Source organism: Mustelus asterias, chromosome 2 (assembly GCF_964213995.1).
Source record: "Mustelus asterias chromosome 2, sMusAst1.hap1.1, whole genome shotgun sequence".
NCBI lineage: Eukaryota > Metazoa > Chordata > Chondrichthyes > Carcharhiniformes > Triakidae > Mustelus > Mustelus asterias.
The window spans coordinates 124,137,255-124,150,293 of NC_135802.1; the positions used below are offsets into that span (position 1 = coordinate 124,137,255).

A 13,039-nucleotide genomic window follows, 5' to 3' on the forward strand; every position below is an offset into this window, starting at 1 on the left:
CACTCCCAACTCTGCCACACACTCCCACTCTCCCCCCCACACACTCCCACTCTTCCCCCCACACACTCCCACTCTCCCTCCCACACACTCCCACTCCTCCCACACACTCCCACTCTCCCTCCCACACACTCCCACTCTCCCTCCCACACACTCCCACTCTCCCCCCACACACTCCCACTCTCCCCCCACACACTCCCACTCTCCCCCCACACACTCCCACTCTCCCCCCACACACTCCCACTCTCCCCCCACACACTCCCACTCTCCCCACACACAATCCCACTCTCCCCACACACAATCCTACTCTCCCCACACACAATCCCACTCTCCCCACACACAATCCCACTCTCCCCACACACACTCCCACTCTCCCCCCCCACACACTCCCACTCTCCCCCCCCACACACTCCCACTCTCCCCCCCACACACTCCCACTCTGCCACACACACTCCCACTCTCCCCCACACACTCCCTCCCACACACTCCCACTCTCCCTCCCACACACTCCCACTCTCCCCCCACACAATCCCACTCCCCACACACAATCCCACTCTCCCCACACACAATCCCACTCTCCCCACACACAATCCCACTCTCCCTCCCACACACTCCCACTCTCCCCCCACACAATCCCACTCTCCCCACACACAATCCCACTCTCCCCACACACAATCCCACTCTCCCCACACACAATCCCACTCTCCCCACACACAATCCCACTCTCCCCACACACAATCCCACTCTCCCCACACACAATCCCACTCTCCCCACACACACTCCCACTCTCCCCCCCCACACACTCCCACTCTGCCACACACTCCCACTCTCCCCCCCACACACTCCCACTTTTCGACACACTCGCACTCTCCCCCCCACACACACCCACTCCCCCCCCCCCACACTGCCACTCTCCCCCACACTCTCCCACTCTTCCCCCCACACACTCCCACTCTTCCCCCCACACACTCCCACTCTCCCCCCACACAATCCCACTCTCCCCCCACACACTCCCACTCTTCCCCCCACACACTCCCACTCTTCCCCACACACAATCCCACTCTCCCCACACACAATCCCACTCTCCCCACACACACTCCCACTCTCCCCACACACAATCCCACTCTCCCCACACACAATCCCACTCTCCCCGCCACACACTCCCACTCTGCCACACACTCCCTCTCTCTCCCCCACACACTCCCACTCTTCCCTCCACACACTCCCATTCTTCCCGCCAACACACTACCACTCTTCCTCCACACACTCCCACTCTTCCTCCCCCACACACTCCCACTCTCCCCCCACACACTCCCACTCTGCCACACACTCCCACTCTCCCCCCCACACACTCCCACCCTTCCCCATTCCCACTTCGACACTCCCACTCTCCCCCCACACGCTCCCACTCTTCCCCCCACACGCTCCCACTCTTCCCCCCACACGCTCCCACTCTTCCCCCCACACGCTCCCACTCTTCCCCCCACACGCTCCCACTCTTCCCCCCACACGCTCCCACTCTTCCCCCCACACGCTCCCACTCTTCCCCCCACACGCTCCCACTCTTCCCCCCACACGCTCCCACTCTTCCCCCCACACGCTCCCACTCTTCCCCCACACGCTCCCACTCTTTCCCCCACACGCTCCCACTCTTCCCCCCACACGCTCCCACTCTCACCCCCACACGCTCCCACTCTTCCCCCCACACGCTCCCACTCTCACCCCACACGCTCCCACTCTCACCCCACATGCTCCCACTCTCACCCCACACGCTCCCACTCTCACCCCACACGCTCCCACTCTCACCCCACACGCTCCCACTCTCACCCCACACGCTCCCACTCTCACCCCACACGCTCCCACTCTCCCCCCACACGCTCCCACTCTCCCCCCACACGCTCCCACACTCCCCCCACACGCTCCCACTCTCCCCCACACGCTCCCACTCTCCCCCCACACGCTCCCACTCTCCCCCCACACGCTCCCACTCTCCCCCCACACGCTCCCACTCTCCCCCCACACGCTCCCACTCTTCCCCACACACACTCCCACTCTTCCCCCCACACACTCCCACTCTTCCCCCCACACACTCCCACTCTTCCCCCCACACACTCCCACTCTTCCCCCCACACACTCCCACTCTTCCCCCCACACACTCCCACTCTTCCCCCCACACACTCCCACTCTTCCCCCCACACACTCCCACTCTCTCTCCTCACACCCTCCCGCACTACCAGAAGGATGTGGAGCCTTTAGAGAGAGTGCAGAGAAGGTTTCCCAGGATGTTGCCTGGTCTTAGCTATGAGGAGAGATTGAGTGAACTGGGCTTGTTCTCCCTGGGAAGACGGAGAATGAGGGGAGACCTAATAGAGGTGTACAAAATTATGAAGGGTATAGATAGGGTGAACAGTGGGAAGCTTTTTCCTCGGTCGGAGGTGATGATCACGAGGGGTCACGGGCTCAAGGTGAGAGGGGTGAGGTATAACTCAGATATCAGAGGGACGTTTTTTACACAGAGAGTGATGGGGGCCTGAAATGCGCTGCCAAGTAGGGTGGTGGAGGCAGACACGCTGACATTGTTTAAGACTTACCTGGATAGTCATATGAGCAGTCTGGGAATGGAGGGATACAAACGAATGCTCTCGTTGGACCAATGAGCGGCACAGGCTTGGGGGAGCCGAAGGGCCTTTTTCCTGTACTGTACTGTTCTTTTTTCTTTTAATGTATCCATGATAGTGTCCTCGAACATGTAATGGGACCTATGTGGGAGCAAGCTATCCTAGATCTGGTGCTGTGTAATGAGACAGGAATGATGAATGATCTCATAGTTAGGGATCCTCTTGGAAGAAGCGATCACAGTACGGTTGAATTTAAAATACAGATGGAAGGTAGGAAGGTAAAATCCAATACCAGTGTCTTGTGCTTAATCAAAGGAGACTACAGTGGGATGAGGGAGGAGTTGGCTAAAGTAGACTGGGAGCAAAGACTTTATGGTGGGACAATTGAGGAACAGTGGAGAACTTTCAAAGCGATCTTTCACAGTGCTCAGCAAAAGTAGATATCAGTGAAAAGGAAGGACTGTAGGAAAAGGGATAATCAGCCATAGATATCTAAGGAAATAAAGGCGGGTATCATAGAACCATAGAAAATTACAGCTCAGAAACAGGTCTTTTGGCCCTTCTTGTCTGTGCCGAACCATTTTTTGCCTCGTCCCAATGACCTGCACTTGAACCATATCCCTCCACATCCCTCTCATCCATGAACCCGTCCAAGTTTTTCTCAAATGTTAAAATTTACCACTTCACCACTTTATCCGGCAGCTCATTCCACACTCCCACCACTCTCTGCGTTAAGAAGCTCCCCCTAATATTCCCTTTAAACCTTTCTCCTGTCACCCTTAACCCATGCCCTCTGGTTTTTTTCTCCCCTAGCCTCAGCGGAAAAAGCCTGCTTTCATTCACTCTATCTATACCCATCAAAATCTTATACACCTCTATCAAATCTCCCCTCAATCTTCTACGCTCCAGGGAATAAAGTCCCAACCTATTCAATCTCTCTCCGTAACTCAGCTTCTCAAGTCCCGGCAACATCCTTGTGAACCTTCTCTGCACTCTTTCAACCTTATTTACATCCTTCCTGTAACTAGGTGACCAAAACTGTACACAATACTCCAAATTCGGCCTCACCAATGCCTTATATAACCTTACCATAACACTCCAACTTTTATACTCGATACTCCGATTTATAAAGGCCAATGTACCAAAGGCACTCTTTACGACCCTATCCACCTGTGACATCACTTTTAGGGAATTCTCTACCTGTATTCCGAGATCCCTCTGTTCAACTGCACTCTTCAGAGTCCTACCATTTACCCTGTACATTCTACTTTGGTTTGTCCTTCCAATGTGCAATATCTCACACTTGTCTGCATTAAATTCCATTTGCCATTTTTTAGCCCATTTTTCTCATTGGTCGAAATCCCTCTGCAAGCTTTGAAAACCTTCCTCACTGTCCACTACACCTCCAATCTTTGTATCATCAGCAAACTTGCTGATCCAATTTACCACATTATCATCCAGATCATTGATATAGATGACAAACAACAATGGACCCAACACCGATCCCTGCGGCACACCACTAGTCACAGGCCTCCACTCAGAGAAGCAATCCCCCACAACCACTCTCTGGCTTCTTCCATTGAGCCAGTGTCTAATCCAATTTACTACCTCCCCATGTATACCTAGCGACTGAACCTTCCTAACTAACCTCCCATGAGGGACCTTGTCAAAGGCCTTGCTGAAATCCAGGTAGACAACATCCACCGCCTTCCCTTCATCCACTTTCCTGGTAACCTCCTCGAAAAACTCTAATAGATTGGTCAAACATGACCTACCATGCACAAAGCCACGTTGACTCTCCCTAATAAGTCCCTGTCTATCCAAATATTTGTAGATCCTATCCCTTATCACACCTTCCAATAACTTGCCCACCACCGACGTCAAACTTACTGGCCTATAATTTCCCAGATTTCTTTTGGAACCTTTTTTAAACAACGGAACAACATGAGCCACCCTCCAATCATCCGGCACCTCCCCCGTGAATACTGACATCTTAAATATGTCTGCAAGTTCAACACTAGCTTCCCTCAAGGTCCGTGGGAATACCCTGTCTGTTCCTGGGGATTTATCCACTCTGATTTGCCTCAAGACAGCGAGCACCTCCTCCCCTTTAATCTGTAAAGGTTCCATGACCTCCCTACCTGTTTGCCCTATTTCCGTAGACTCCATGCCCTTTTCTTTCAAATTGAAAGAAAATGTGTACAAAGTGGCAAAGATTAATGGGAACCTAGAGGATTGGGAAATCTTTAAAGATTAACAGAAAGCCACAAAAACGCTATAAAGAAAACGAAGATAGATTATGAGAGTAAACTAGAATATAAAAGCACATCGCAAAAGTTTTTACAAAAATAGAAAATGAAAAAGAGTGACTAAGATAAACATTGGTCACTTAGAGGATGAGAAGGGAAATTTAACATTGGGAAATGAGGAAATGATCGAGGCATTGAACAGGTATTTTGTGTCGGTCTTCACAGTGGAAGACAGAAATCACATGCCAAAAATTGATGACAAGGAGGCTATGGTAGGTGAGGACCTAGAAACCATCATTATCATTAAAGAGGTAGTGTTGGGCAAGCTAATAGGGCTAAAGGTAGACAAGTCTTCTGGCCCTGATGGAATGGTGGCAGAGTGGTTAGCACTGCTGCCTCACAGCACCAGGGACACAGATTTGATTCCGGCCTTGGTCACTGCGCGGAGTTTGCACTTTCCCATGTCTGCGTGGGTTTCCACCGGGTGTTCCGGTTTCCTCCCACAGTCCAAAGATGTGCGGGTTAGGTGGATTGGCCATGCTAAATTGACCCTCGTGTCAGGGGGAATAGCAGGGTAAATGTGTGGGGTTAAGGGAATAGGGCTTGGGTGGGATTGTGGTTGGTACAGACTCAATCGGCCGAATGGCCTCCTTCTGTACTGTCGGGATTCTATGAATGCATCCCAGAGTACTAAAAGAGATGGCGGGGGAAATAGCAAATACACTTGTGGTAATTTACCAAAATTTGCTGGACTCTGGGGTGGTTCCAGCAGATTGGAAAACAGCAAATGTGATGCCACTGTTTAAAAAAGGAGGTAGACAAAAGGCAGGTAACTATAGATGGGTTAGCTCAATTTTTGCAGTGTTTGAATCTATCATCATGGACAAAATAGTGAGACATCTGGTTAGAAATTGTCCCATTGGGCAGATGTAGCATGGGTTCATGAAAGGCAGGTCAGTGTTTAACTAATTTACTGAATTCTTTGACGACATTACAATTGTGGTGAACAATGGGGAACTGGCAGATGTGGTGTAACTGGATTTCCAGAAGGCATTCGACAAGGTGCCACACAAAAGGCATAAGATAAAAGGTGCATGGTGTTACGGGTAATGTATAAGCATAGATAGAGGATTGGTTAACTAACAGAAAGCAAAAAGTGGGGATAAATGGATGTTTTTCTGGTTGGCGATCAGTGACTAGTGATGTGCCTCAGGGATCAGTGCTGAGACGCAATTGTTCACAATTTACGCAGATAATCTGGAGTTGAGGACCAAGTGTCACGTGTCAAAGTCTGCATGCAGATGACACTAAGACGAGTGGGAGAACAAAGTGTGCAGAGGACACTGAATGTCTGCAAAGGGATATAGATAGTTTAAGTGAGTGGGCAAGGGTCTGGCAGATGGAGGAGCACAATGTTGGTAATTCTGAGGTCATTCATTTTGGTAGGAATAACAGCAAAATGGACTATTATGTAAATGCTAAAAAATTGCAGCATGCTACTGTGCAGAGGGACCTGGGTGTCCTTGTGCAGGAATCTCAAGGAGTTGGTTTGTAGGTGCAGCAGGTAATTAAGAAGGCAAATGGAATTTTGTCCTTCGTTGCTGGAGGGATTGAGTTTAAAAACAGGGAGGTTATGTTGCAGCTGTATAAGGTGCTGGTGAGGCCATACCTGAAGTATTGTGTACAGTTTTGGTCTCCTTACTTGAGAAAGGATGTACTGGCACTGGAAGGGGTTCAGAGGAGATTCACTAGATTGAATCCGGAGTTGAGAGGGTTGGCTTATGAGGAGAGGTGAGTAGACTGGGATTATACTCATTGGAATTTAGAAGAATGTGGGGGGATCTTATAGAAACATTGAAAATTATGAAGGGAATAGATAAGATAGAAGCAGGGAGGTTGTTTCCACTGGCGGGTGAAACCAGAACTAGGGGGGATAGCCTCAAAATAAGGGGGAACAGACTTAGGACTGGGTTGAGGAGGAACGTCTTCACCCAAACGGTTGTGAATCTGTGGAATTCCCTGTCCAGTGAAGCAGTTGAGGCTACCTTGTTGAATGTTTTTAAAGCACAGGTAGATAGATTTTTGAACAGTAAAGGAATTAAGGGTTATGGTGAGTGGGCGCAGATAAGTGGAGGGGAGTCCACGAAAAGATCAGCCATGATCTTAGTGAATGGCGGAGCAGGCTCAAACGGCCAGACGGCCCACTCTTGCTCCTAGTTCTTATGTTCTTGAGTGTTGTTGGAACTGTGCTCATCCAGGCTAGTGGAGAGTATTCCATCACACTCCCAGCTTGTGTCTTGTAGATGGTGGACAGGCTTTGGGGAATCAGAAACTGAGTAACTCTCCTCAAAATTTTCAGTCTTTGACCTGCCCTTGTTGTCACAGTACTTATGTACCTGGTCCAGTTCAGTTACTGGACACTGGTCGTGGAGGATTCAGTGATTGCTAATCCCACTGAATGTCAAGGGGAAGCAGGTGGATTCTTTTTTGTTGGAGATGGTCATTGCCAGAGACTTGTGTGGTGTGGATTCAACTTGCCACTTATTCACTCATGACTGATTGTTGTCCAGGTCTTCCTGCATTTGGACATGGATTGCTTCAATATCTGAGGAGTCACAAATGGTGCTGAACATTCTGAAATCATCAGCAAACCTTACCACTGGAGGTTATGCTGGAACAAAGTAGCTGAAAATAGTTTTTGCCGTGGACACTACCCCAAGGAACTCCTGCAGTGATGTCCTGGAGCTGAGATGATTGACTTGCAATTTACTTTCTTTGTGCTAGGTATGATTGCAACCATTGATTCCCATTGACTCCAGTTTTGATAGGACTTCTTGATGCCATACCCTGTCAAAAGTTGCCATAATGTCAAGTGCGGTCACTCTCACCTCACCTCTTGAGTTCAGCTCATTTGTCTATGTTTGGACCAAGGCTGAGTGGCCCCAGCGAACAGATTACTGATGACTAAATGCTGCTCAACAGCAGTATAAATAACTTCTTCCATAACTTTGCTGGTTATCAAGAGCCAACTGATGGGGTGGTGATTGGCTGGATTGGATTAGTATTGCTTTTTCTGGACAGGGCATATCTGGGCAATTTTCCATATTGTTGCATGGATACCAGTGTTATAGCTGTACCGGAAGAGCTTGGCTATGGATCTGGCCAGTTCTGGAGCACAGGTGTTTAGCACTATTGCTGGAATGATGTGATGCCTATAGCCTTTTCAGTATCCACTGCTTTTAGCCACTTCTTGATATCACGTGGAGTAAATTGAATGAGTTGAAGACTGGTGTATGAGATGTTTGGGACCACAAGAATGAATGAATCACAGCCTATCTCAAAAGGTTAGTGCGCACATACAGAAAGTGATTAGGAAGGCAAATTGAATGTTGTTGTTCATTGCAAAGGGAATGGAATATAAAAGTAGGGATGTTTTGCCACCGTTGATGAAACACTGTTGTGTGTTGATGAAACCAATCTGGAATTCTGTGCATAGTTTTGATCCCTCTATTTAATAAGGGATGTAAATGTGTTTGATGCCATTCAGAGAAGGTTGACTACATTGATACTTTGTTTGGGGGAGTTATCTTATGAGGAAAAGTTGGACAGTCTGGACATTCATCCACTGGAGTTTAGAAGAATGAGAGTGATCTTATTGAAACAAATAAGATCCTGAGATGATTTGACAGCGTGAATGCTGAAAGAATGGTTTCCCTTGTGAGAGACTAGAACTAGAAGACAGTTTAAAAATAAGGGGTCTCTCATTTGTGAGAGAGAGATGAGAAAAAATCTTCTCACTCAGTGAGTTGTGAATCTTTGAAACTCTCTTCCTCAGAGAGTGGTAGAGGCAAGGTCAATGAATATTTTTAAGGCAGAGGTAGATCGATTTTTGACCAGCAAGGGACTCAAAGTTTATTGAGAGTAGGCAGACTGTGGAGTTGAGGCTACAATCAGATCAGCCATGATCGTATTGAATGGCTGAGTAGGCCTGAGGGGCTGAATGGGCTACTCTTGCTGCTAATTTGTATATCCATAGGAGGGGCCGAGATGGATCATTCACTCAGCACTTTTGGCTAAGGATTGTTCCAATTGCTTCAGCCTTGTTTTTTGCATTGATATGCTGGGCTCCCCCATCCTTAATAATGAGCAGATTTGTAAAGACTCCTCCCCCAGTCAGTTGTTTAATTCTCCACCACCATTCACGACTGGGTGTGGCAAGACTGGAGAGCTGAGGCCTGATCTGTTTGTTGTGAGATCGCTTAGATCTATCTATTGCATGCTGCTTCCACTGTTGTAGCTTCACCAAATTGGCACCTCATATTTAGATATGCCTTGTTGCTCCTGGCATGCTCTTCTGTATTTTTCCTTGATCAGGGTTGGTCCTCGGGCTTGATGGCAATGGTAGAATGGGAGTAGGCTGGGCCGTGAGATTGCGGTTGAATGCAATTCTGCTGCTGCTGATGGCCCACAGCACCTCATGAATGCCCAGTTTTTAGTTGCTCGGTCTGTTCAAACTCTATCCTATTTAGCATTAAGGATTACATCCTTTCCTGCATTTAAATTAGATTATAAAAGCAGGGAAGTCATGTTGGAGTTGTATAGAACTTTGGTGAGGCCATAGCTAGAGTACTGTGTGCAGTTCTGGTCACCACATTATAGGAAGGATGTGATTGCACTGGAGGGAACAATCTTCCTGGATCTACACCTGTCTCGTCCTGTTAGAATTTTATAGGTTTCTACAAGTTTCCCCCCCTTATTCTTCTGAACTCCAGCGACTATAATCCTCGCTGACTCAATCACTGCTTATATGTCAGTCATGGCACCCCAGGAATCAGTCTGGTAAACCTTCTCTGCAACCCCTCAAAGAACAACGAAGAACAAAGAAAATTACAGCACAAGAACAGGCCCTTCGGTCCTCCAAGCCTGCACCAACCATGCTGTCTGACTGAACTAAAATTCCCTACCCTTCCTGGGACAATATCCCTCTATTCCCATCCTATTCATGTATTTGTCAAGATGCCCCTTAAAAGTCACTATTGTATCTGCTTCCACTACCTCCCCCAGCAATGAGTTCCAGGCACCCACCACCCTCTGTGTAAAAAACGTGCCTTGTACATCCCTCCTTAGCAAGAAGCAGACCAAAACTGCACACAATATTCCAGGTGTGGCCTCACCAGGACCCTGTATAACTGCAGCAAGACATCCCTGTTTTTGAACTCAAACACTCTCGCTAGGAGGGCCAACATACCATTTGCCTTCTTCACCACCATGCTTACCTTCAGTGGGTGGTGCATGAGGGCACCCAGGTCTCATTGCACATTTCCTCTCCTAATTTATGGCCATTCAGATAGTAATCTGCCATCCCACATTTATCCAAATTATACTGCATCTGCCATTCATTTGCCCACTCACTCAACTTGTCCAAATCACACTAAAGGGTTTCTGCATCCTCCTCACAGTTCATCCTCCCACCCAGCTTTGTGTCATATGAAAGTTTGGAGGCATTACATTTAGTTCCCTCATCCAGATCAATATATAATGAATAGCCGGGGTCTCAGCACTGATTCCTGCAGTATCCCACTAGTCACTGACTGCCATTTGGAAAAGTATCCGTTTACTACTACTCTTTGTTTCCTGTCTGCCAACCAGTTTTCTATGCATCTCAAAACACTAGTCCTAATCCCATGCACTTCAATTTTACACGCTAATCTCTTTTGTGGCACTTTGTCAAAAGCCTTCTGAAGTACAAATAAACCACATCCACTGGCTCACCTTCATCAACTCTACTAGTTACATCCTCGAAGAATTCCAGTAGATTTGTTAAATCCATGCTGACTCTGTCCAATCTTGCCACTGTTTTCCAAGTGTTTTGCTCGAAAACTTTTAATGGATTCTAGAATTTTCCCCACTGCCGATGTCAGGCTATAAATCTTGATTAAGAACTGTTCCTTTATGCAGTCAGATTTGTGGCTGTGCACCATTTTACACATCCACAGCAACATTACTAAGGGAGGTAAATTCATTTGGAGGGTCAATTCCTGATTACAATGAGCTAAGAGTTCATCCACTCACTTCTAGAGTGATATGGGAAGACTGAGGAGGGTGAATTTTTTTTAAAGTTCAAAACACATAAAAAAGATATTCTGATAAGCATTTGCTCTTTAAAATATTGCAGTAATACTGAAGCTGTGGGTAAGTCTTTGAACAAGATGCATATAAATGATAATTGCCATTTGTTTCACTCGACCTTTACTTTTTGCACTTTTCAGAAGACTTACCCTTTTCAAAAATTTCTTTAAGTACTCCTCGTTTTATCAGCTCCTCTCTGCTTTGCCGTGTGGATATCTTTCTTTCCAGAGCTGAAAGTAACAAAGATTATATTTAGATGCAATGACTATAAATAATAGCGATCGTATTTGGATACAGAAGCTTTAAATGACATTTTATATTGAGACATGTAAGGGTTAGAAACCAGGGATCATCATGTAAATGGTTAATCTGCATTCACTGCTTCTGATAAAGGCGGAAAACAAACTTTATCCTGCTTGTTCATTTTAAATGATTGCAGCATGCAGTCAGTGCTGAGAGATTGCAGGGGTGATTCTCCCATCCTGCCATGCTAATTTTTTAGTGCGGGAGGCCAGGAGAATTGCATGTGGGCTGAATCGCGGGATTCACACATGCGTTCCCGCTGCACACGCATCTCCGAGCGCCAGAGATCCAGTGAGGTCGAGACCATGGTAGAAACCGGCGCGAACAGCAGGTAAGTGATTTAAATCTATTTTTAATCTTATTTTAATCTGATTAGCGGGCCTGGGACTGAAGTCTCTGGGCCTGCTAGCATCTCCCACACCATCAGTACAATTTCACTCCAGCGGGGTTCAGATGAGCTCCCCACTTTTGGGGAAGTAGCGGGAGACCCCGTTGGAGTGAAGGGGGGCAATTGGGCCCCCCTAAGGGTTGAGCGGTGGGGAGGTAGTGCCCTCTGGGCATGGGCACCCTAGCTGTGCCAGCCTGTGCCCCCGGCACTGCCCAAGGGACAAAGTGCCCATGCCCAGGGGACACCTTGGCACTGTCCATCGGGCATTGCCTCGAGGGCAGGACCTAGGGGGGCGGGGCCTGCTGGAGGCGGGGCCTATGGGACAATTAGTTAGGGTGGGGGGTCCCGCTGCCACTCTGCATCGATCAGGGCTGGAGGAAGGCCAGTGATCGAGGCGGGGTGGGTGGGGGGTGGTCAGCTGGAGGGTTGGCATGTCTGCCTCCGGGGGGGGGGGGAGTTTCTGCCTCAGGTGGGGATGGTGAGGGGGGGCAGGGTTGGGGGCTGGAGATCGGGGTGCTCCAGGACGGGTGGCGGGGGGGGGGGGGGGGGGGGGGGGGGGGGGTGTTGGGGCTGGCCCAGGAATTCTTGTGGGGGCCGCGATCGGTCGGTGGGGTGGGTGGAGGGGCTGCGGTGTAAGGGTCCCAGGCTGGCCAGCGAACGGGCTGGCCAGCAAACTGCAGGATGATAGTTCAGAGCCACTGCGCATTCGCGGAGACCCGGAACTGTCAGACTCGGGCGTGAATAGGCCCCACACCCCGAGCTTTTAAGATATTCCCGATCGTGCATTGCATTGCACAGAGTGTGGGAGATTCAAGTGTGAAAAAAAACAATCGTGATTTACAAAAAGGTTTGTCCGCGAATTCAGCACTTCGAACTTTTTTGGGATATTTGCCCCCTGCCTGTCTGAACAGGATATGCAATATTATGCATCCAATGTAACACAAGTTAAATCGAATCTAAGCAACTGAAAGTCAGCCTGCATCATTTAAAAGCAAAGTATATTTTGGCTGGAACAGCTGCTAGAAGGCATTCTAGAGATCATGTTGATTTGGGAGAAAGATAAGAATGGCACATTTGACACAGAGTGGGTTCCAAGGTGGTCTGACAGGAGGGGAGAGGCCCTATATCCAGAGAGCAATTGTATCCTTCAGACAAACTTTGAGCAGTCACTGTGAGCAGATAGCCGTGTATGTCAATGCCCGTAGGATATGGATGCAGTGCCAAAAGTAAGTTCAATGGTCTTACACAAGTGGTCAACGTCAAACAATACATTTCACAAACAACAGCACTAACCTCAGAAATCCTCTCAGTTCACCTCGCTTCTTTAAATTCATTTACTAAAATCTCCATCAACT

At 48.4% G+C, this 13,039-nt stretch overlaps 1 protein-coding gene across 1 annotated transcript in view; it reads right to left on the reverse strand.

The window, feature by feature from the left end:
- Positions 1–13,039, reverse strand: part of phactr1 (phosphatase and actin regulator 1) — a 550,549-nt gene that overhangs the window by 398,136 nt on the left and 139,374 nt on the right. Inside the window, exon 2 of the mRNA XM_078200644.1 lies at positions 11,143–11,223. Coding sequence (XP_078056770.1) covers positions 11,143–11,223 — 81 coding nt within the window. The remainder of the gene's footprint in view (positions 1–11,142; positions 11,224–13,039) is intronic.